Genomic DNA, 8,109 nt, shown 5'->3' on the forward strand with positions numbered 1-8,109 from the left:
CGAATCAGAGGAGCTGACTGCAATTCTGCACCGCGCGTACGATAACGTCATGGCCGAGATGGAAGCATTAAAAGCCAAAAGGAAGGGGACATCTTCTTTATCCCACGAAGACGCCAACTTGGAATCCGTTAACGAGCTTCAAAGCCCGCCAAGGATTCGAACAAGAGGACGTCCAAAAAACAGGCTAGGTTCAAAGCTGGAGAAACAGATCGCAAATGCCACAAAGAAGAAGAAGACGAAAGTTTTAAGCGAGGTAAAAGTAATGTTCTTTAAATTTGTGGCGATTGAGTTTATTTTTCTCGTTAATAGTTTAGGTAATGTGTGTATGTTATATTTCAGATTGATGCTGCATCAGCGGCGCATTCAAATTGCAGCCAATATCAAGGACACGTTATGAGTTATCAGTTCAGGGTACCAGCAGCAGGGGATAACTGGTTGGGTGTATAGTATTACAGAATATGGGTGTAAAAGCACTGTTATTTCGGGTGTATTTTCGTTAATTCACAATTTAGATATAAATATAAAACAAAAGCTGTAAAAATTCTCAGGTTATGGGTTTATATTTGATTTGATGTTTTTCTTCATATTTTAGTACATGTAATTCATACATTTTGAATACAGCGCAGACAGTTTGGGTGTATATTTAATACAACCTTGGGTGTATTATTAGACTTGCGTTGGGTGTAGCATTTTATAATTTGTGTTTTTTCCTTCATATTTTAGCACCTGTAATACAGCTTTTGAATACATCACAGACAGTTTACCAGCACAGATAGTTTAACTATGGGAAAAAATATACATGGAATAGAAGTTGTAGATAAATGGCAAATATTTACATCATTTGTTCAATTTACAAACTACCCAGTTTTTATATCAGCAGAATTAATCTGACAAAACGGACTTAATAATATAGAGGATGGCTTCGACAGCCTTATAGCACTACTCTCTCTAATTGCCTGATCTCTCTGGGTATTCATCTCACTGAATAGTATCCGGGATGCGTACTCCACTCTATAGTGGTCCACCTCCTCCTACAATAAAAAAGTATATTCTGTTTAAACAGCAATATTAATTCAGTAAAGTAATACAGAGTTATATGGTTCTAAAGACAGTTACCTGTGGCCAATTATCCCATTGATACTTCCCCTTTTTGATGTTTTCCGGCTCAATTATCTCCATCCACTTCATAACGTACACAGCGCAGTCATAGCTGAAAACAAAGAAAATAAATTACAAATCTCATTTACAAAAGTTTAATGATCAGACTCACAAATTTATACCTTGTTTTTTGGCCTGATATTTTAACATATGGTGATTTAATTTCCTTCTCCCTCTCCGCTTTCTGAAGAGGTTTCCCGCCGGCATATGTTATCAATCTTGAAAATACGTATCCCTTAAATACGAAAACAAATCAGTAATACACCCGAATGAATGGACAAGATACACCCAACTGAATGGACAATATACACCCATCACAAGTAACGAAATAGACCTATCTATTAAAGTAAAGAAGACAGAGGCAACTTACAGTGAATTTATTAATGGTCTTTCTCTCATCAGTGGGAGCTATTTTGTGTAGCGGGTCAAGTATTTGACATTTACGCTTTCTTGTATTTATCAGCCATAACCACCAATGCCCGGCGTAGCAGACAGGGGCAAAAATCTGAAGGATTCCCACACATTAACAGTGTGTTATTTTATTTTGCAAATAAGTAAATAAGCGTAGTAACAAATTTAGCAAACGAAAACTTACATATGGGTGCGAAGTCAATTTTTTTCTATCTATGAAGGGAATGAAACTCGGGTAGGCTTCCACCCTGAATTCCTTTTTCGTTTTTGGTGATACGAATTCCCCGTTTGGGTGATCCGAAAGCGCCATGCACTGCAAGAATGGGAAACGAGAAATGAAATACTAAACTTACACCCAATGGAACGTGACAAATACACCCAAATCAATACAGAAAATACACCCGAAGTTCGTAGAAGTAACACTTACCACAATATCGGGGGGGAGACAGTATATTTGTTCTTGAAATCTCTTTTCATTTTTGTTGTTGAGGATGAGGCAGACGGCAGATACAATCTAGAAATATATGCCGAAATCAATTTTACATTGATAAGCATTGTAATTGACTTTGGTGTAAAAACAGTAATCTTATTCTAATATTACCTGAGATTCTATATCACTTTTTGCCTGGAGGGAAGCAAGGTGCATTCTCATCAAAATGTATTCTCCTTGGCCAATCAGAGTGCACATCTCCTCATACTCGTTAGTATTTCCATCTGCATCTTCCTTCAGTCTCGTCCCCCAGATGTAGCACTTTTGTTTCATATCATCCGTAATCTGATATAATCCCCGAGGAGTTTCAAACTTTGCAGAACTTTCTCCCCCAGTCTCCCTCTGAATTTGTGGACTTGTGTTTTTTCCCTTCGTCGCGCTGCTTGCTATTCTTTGGACCAAACTGTCCAATTGTTCTATCAAATTCGCAGCTTCTGGAGATTTTTCCCTTTCTGTCTCCTGTGTTGACGCCCCCTCCTGGCTTGAATCAGTGAATCCAAGGCTGAATGATGGCACCCCTGGATCTGTTTTCGGAACATAGGAAGCTGTCCGTGCCATCATCAACAGGGCAGCAGCGTCTTCTGCGTCTGGATGACTGCGTCATCATGTATAAGAATAAGAATAAGAATAAGAATATACAGATGATAAGGAAAGATTGATTTTAGTCTGATGAACTTACACTTTAGTTGGAGCTGGGGGAACCGTGGGTGTGGTCTCTTGAAGTTGTTTGGGGGTTTCAGGAGTGCTGCACAGTTACAAAAAATTAATCACGTCGTAAAAGAAACTAATCAGGAACAATATACACCCAAACTGTTAGCTAATATACACCCAAACTCCAAACAAATATACACTCAATACTATTTCTTACGTTTCCGTAGTCCCTTCAATCTGTAGCATAGGGGTTGGTTCAAAATCTGTCTCTGTGGTTGTTTGGGATGCCGGCACAAAAACCTGAATCGGGACTCTAAACAAGAAGAAAAATGAAAGGTTAACAACGCCTTTGAAAATAATAAGGTTATAAGGTTGAATATTATTGTAAAACTCACATTGCAAGCGCTTCGGACGGTGTCTGTTCCCTCACAACCATCATATTCGAATCAGACGGACTCAACCTAAAATACACCCAAAGAAATTCAAGAAATACACCCGAATATTTCAAAAAGAAGACAGGCTTTGTTTTTTTGAGAACTTACATACTTGCAGTTTTTGCTTTTTTTTCCTGCCTTTTTTTTCTTGAATAAAATAATAAAGGGCTTTTTTTTCTAAAAAAAAATATATACAGAATTAGAAGTAGAAGGGTAATAGAAGAACAAAAGTAACGGTTATTTGAAAGAGAAATTACATGCTCTGTGACGGCTGGTTTACACTACTCTGTTCTGTGTTTCCTTGAGAGGAAGGAGCATCAGTTCCCAAGTTCACAGCCGGTATTCTAAGACAGATTTGATCCAAGCAACACAACAAAGTTAATATTCCAACTTATTAGACAACATACACCCAACTTGATCCACTCAATACACCCAAATGGTACCACAAGACACACCCAATTCATGATAACAAGATTTTATTAAATAATAAAGCTTCTTACGTTTCAGACGACACATAGCGACCTTCTGTCGATCGCAGGTCAGGTTGGTTCTCCCTGCGAAACAAGAAACAATTATTAGCATGCAAAACACAACAAAATATGAAATAGACAGCCCATCAAGACATACCCCTCTGCAGCAGATTTATCAACATTTTGCCCTAGCCATTCATCCAGTTCGTCACTTGATATTTCATATGTCTCACTACATTCATAAAGGAAGATGTTAACAAAAATAATTACGACGATAGACGGTAATATAGCTTACGAGGTACTGTACCCGTCAAAGTATTGGTCTTCTTTAGGAGGTGAATCCTCCACGAGAACTTTTTTCTTTTTTGGTTGTGTTCTGGGTGGAAAAAAAAGAGTACCAATCAGAAATAAAAAATTAATTTTATCACAGAATATTATGCAAAGAAGTGCTTACTTTTTTGGTGTTGTTTTTGTTTTTTTCTTCTCCTTCTCCTTCTCTGCAGGTGATGATTCTTCACTCCTATAAGTTAATAACAGACACTTCAGTTAATACACAAAATCTTTATAATGAAGCCAAAAGAAAGGAGTAATAATTTCAGGACATTACTCATCACTTTGTTCAGTTTCAGATTCTGAATCAGAATCTGGCTCCTCTTGCCTCTGCTTTCTTTTTCTGGAGTCCATTCTGGAAGGCAAACAGTGATTATTTAGAACATATTAAAATACACCCAACGTGATCAACAAGATACACCCAACTCGAAAAAGAAATTACACCCAAGTATGGTACTTACTTTTTCCCCTTTTTGATGTGTTGTTTTCTTGCTGAATCCTCCGAGTCTTGTTGAGTCTCAGACTCAGAGGTAGAAGTGTCACTGTCAGTAGCTGTTTCTGTCTCCGAAGACGATGTTGGACTCGCCTTCCTTTTTTTTGTTTTTTTGATTTCTTGTTTTTTTTCTTTTTTTTCTTTTTCTTTCATTTTTTCTCTTGCTCTTGTCTCCGCCATCTTCACAATTCCCTGAAACATGAGATATTTTAGCTAGCAGCATTCAGGTAAATAAAATAGAAGCAACATATTATGTTTACTTACCAAAATTTCTTCTTTTTCTGCAGTCATTCTTTCCACCAACTTCTCCTTAGTCCAGTTGGCAATCCAAGGCTTTGGTGGTCTTTCAGCCCTCTTCTTGCCTTTGTTTTCAGAAAGATGAAAGTATATTATCATGAGGGCAAAGAGGCAGCCATCAATTGCCTTCTTCTTCTTATCCTGGTAGTCTGTGATGCCTTTGATCAAGAAGGTCAAAACATGCGCCCCCCAGTTTCTCTCCGATATGCCGTCCATCTTAAAAATTGGGGCGAGGTGCACGGGCGATATTTTGTTTATCGTCGTTGGCAAAAGGAACGCCATCTGTATGTAGAGGATGAATATCCTCTTGAACATCAGGCGTTCCTCTTCGCTGCCAACGCCGATTTCCATCATTTCATCGGTAAGACTTTTGAGGGTCTTACCCTGGAATCTTCTATAAATTATTTTGTCATCATCAGAAAGTTGCTTATAAAGTTGCTTATACTCAACTTTCTCAGGAAACAGATTTCCTACAAAAAAGAAAACAACAAAGTATCAAAATCGGTTCAAAAACACCCAAGCATCAACCTTAAATACACCCAAGCATGAACTTAATATACACCTATAATTTTGAGCTAGTCACCTGTTGCATTGATGCCAAGCGCATCACCTATTGTCTTTGGTGTTATTTGGAAAGAACCATATCCTGTCTTCAGTTTGTTCTCCCCAAGTTTGAAGTTGTTTGCCAGTTCCCTTAAGAGTTGGTGATCCACCCTTAGAGGTGGGACATGCATCAACCCACCAAATCCGAGATCCCTGACAATTGCCTTCTTCTCCTCAGCCATGTTTCTGAACTTATCACTCAGGAGATGTGTGGCACACTTAAGGTCTTTCGTTTGGTTTCTTGCTGCCATTTTGTCTGAAACAAAAAATACACACAAATATATTCCCATTAGTAACAGTAAGATACACCCATATGTAAGAATCAGATACACCCATTGATAACAGTGAGATACACCCATTGAAATTATTCAGATACATTCATATATATCAGTCAGATATCAGTCAAACATGTTTCAATATCAAGCAACATTACAAGGTCTAATAACAGTAAGATACACCCATATGTAAGAATCCGATACACTCATTGTTAACAGGGAGATACACCCATAGATATTATTCATATAAATCCATATATATCAGTCAGTTATCACTCAAACATGCTTCAATATCAAATTAATTCAGATATCAGTAAGATACACGCATATATGAGTCAGATACACCCATTGATAAGAGTAAGATACACCCATATGTAAGAATCAGATACACCCATTGATAACAGTGAGATACACCCATTGAAATTATTCAGATACATTCATATATATCAGTGAGATATCACTCAAACATGCATCAATATCAAGTCACATTACAAGTTCAAACAGTATACAACCCCCAATCTACGGAATAAAGCCCCAAAAATCAACAACAGTAGCAAGAGAACTTAGAACAAGAATGTAGAACGACGTAAAACTTAGAAGAATGACGTAGAACTTAGAACAGTGTGACAAAGAAGCAAGAATAATAGCACAGTAAACCCTAGAGAAGAACGACGTAGAAGAAAACTAAAATTGGGAGGTTTTCTTGATGAACTTACGTTGAGTGTATTTGCTTCGTTTTCTCTTCAGATTCTTCACGTAGAGTTTGATGTTGTTTTGATGGAGGTTTCGAACAACGATTTCTATTTTTTGAAGTTTGATTTTTGCTCGAAATTGGGAGCGTTTCCTTGGTTTCGAAGCGTTTTGAGAAGTGGAAGAAGTGGAGGAAGTGGAAGAGTCTGCCATACGAACCGTTTGTGTTGAGCGCGTGATTTTGACGCGCCATGTTATGCTTCCTTATGCGCGTGTCTTCGATTTGGGCTGGGCCAACTTGGAAGCTTGGATACTTGTATGTGTAGCAGGCCCGTTAGTAAATATATATGTTAAGTTTTACGCTTTCAGCATTATTATTTTTAGGTAATTTTTGGTTGATACTATCATTTATATTTAAAAATTATCATTAATTTTATAATAATACAATTTAATTATAATATTATAGCAACCCATTATACAATAATCTCAATAAACAATATTTAAAATTATCTAAAATTATTCAACAATTATTCAATTATTTAATTATTAATTATACTTCAAACAATCAGCTTTAACAATTAATCATTTAATCATGCTTTAATAATTAATCAGTTTTAACAATTAATCATACTTCAAGCAATTAAAACTAAAGCTTAGAACAAACAATTAATTATTTTTGATGTGAAAAACATTCTAAACAGTATGTGAAAAATATTCTAATAACCACCAATCAGCTTCAATAATTATTCATGTTTCAAGCAATCAAAAACAAAATTTAGAACCAACAATTAATCACTTTTGATGTGAAAAATATTTCAAACAGTGTCTGTAAAATATTCTAATAACTAGCAATCAGCTTCAACAATTAAATGAATTAATCATGCTTCAGCAATTATTATTACAATCAACAGAATTTATACCTAGGGTTAGAAGCTGGAAACCTGGAAAAATGCAGAGCTGGCAGGGACAATGCCGTGACGGAAAGTGTCGAACAAAACTGGTGCCGGCAGAAAGACACTGCGCGACGAAAACTGACACTAGCCGTGGCTGCGATTTTCGAAGAATGACTTCGCGACAGTTCGTGGCTGCGCGAACAGAGTTGGATGACGTTGGCTCAACAGATATTGCGACAGCGACGGTGGCTGGATAGAAGTGGCGGTGGCCCAACGGAGAGTGAGAGTGGATACTGGAGACGTGGGCGGTGAGAGTGGAGGCTCGAGAGAGGAGAGGGGTGAATGGGTCTGTGTGGGTGATTAGGGTTCCTTTTGGCCTTTCCAGCATGCAAAACACGGCGTTTTGGGGCAAATTTCAAAAACCAACCGGGTCACGGTTTGGTTTGACAGACTGGTTCCCGGTCGGTTCGGCAGGCCAACTTCAATTTTCAAATCTTGTAGTTTTGTCTTTTGTCTGAACCATGTTTATCAATGGTTTCCGGTTTGATCGGTTCTACTGGCCGGTTCAAATTGATTTTCAGAACATTGCTTTTACCTCACGTTCCAACATATTTGGCACGTGCTTGCTGTAGAAGCCTTTTTGGATATTTGGTCTGTCATGTTGAGAGACCTGACTTTGCTAAAAACTTTCCAAAAAACCTATTAAAAGATTTACAAAAAGTATTAAATTGGGCTAAAATTTAAAGTGGCCTAAAAACTTACTATATTATCTTGTTTAGGTTTCAAATATATTTATAGTTACCTACCTTTGTCTGGAGGAGAGTTCTTTCTCTTTGAGAGTCCTTTTTCTTTGTAGAAGAGCCACGTAGAACTAAAGGTTCTGTCTTTCAACTTCTTTACCTTCCTTCAGCTTT

At 37.4% G+C, this 8,109-nt stretch overlaps 1 protein-coding gene across 1 annotated transcript; it reads right to left on the reverse strand.

The window, feature by feature from the left end:
• Nucleotides 1-1,243: 1,243 nt before the first annotated feature.
• On the reverse strand, nucleotides 1,244-6,623 carry LOC110263481 (uncharacterized). The gene is made up of 19 exons (XM_088498883.1): nucleotides 6,329-6,623; nucleotides 5,318-5,593; nucleotides 4,702-5,204; nucleotides 4,406-4,629; nucleotides 4,222-4,299; nucleotides 4,069-4,134; nucleotides 3,922-3,990; nucleotides 3,772-3,846; nucleotides 3,645-3,698; nucleotides 3,402-3,488; nucleotides 3,253-3,321; nucleotides 3,106-3,171; nucleotides 2,928-3,023; nucleotides 2,739-2,804; nucleotides 2,171-2,654; nucleotides 1,997-2,083; nucleotides 1,754-1,882; nucleotides 1,529-1,663; nucleotides 1,244-1,393 (listed from the first exon to the last, which is right to left on the reverse strand). The coding sequence occupies exons 1-19, from the start codon at nucleotides 6,513-6,515 to the stop codon at nucleotides 1,244-1,246; spliced, it is 2,901 nt and encodes a 966-aa protein (XP_088355009.1). The 5' UTR covers nucleotides 6,516-6,623.
• Between the last annotated feature and the right edge of the window lie 1,486 nt (nucleotides 6,624-8,109).

The sequence above is a fragment of the Arachis ipaensis genome, chromosome B9 (assembly GCF_059453495.1).
Source record: "Arachis ipaensis isolate K30076 ecotype BB chromosome B9, ASM5945349v1, whole genome shotgun sequence".
Lineage (NCBI taxonomy): Eukaryota > Viridiplantae > Streptophyta > Magnoliopsida > Fabales > Fabaceae > Arachis > Arachis ipaensis.

Bases quoted from the DNA above. Each gene is read 5' to 3' on its own strand.
- LOC110263481 (XM_088498883.1), bottom strand. From the start codon at position 6,515: ATGGCAGACTCTTCCACTTCCTCCACTTCTTCCACTTCTCAAAACGCT. The intron at 4,135-4,221 runs GTAATGTCCTGA...ATTAACTTATAG, and splicing joins GAAACTGAACAAAGTGATGA to GAGTGAAGAATCATCACCTG. The intron at 3,172-3,252 runs GTAAGTTCTCAA...GGTGTATTTTAG, and splicing joins AAAGCAAAAACTGCAAGTAT to GTTGAGTCCGTCTGATTCGA.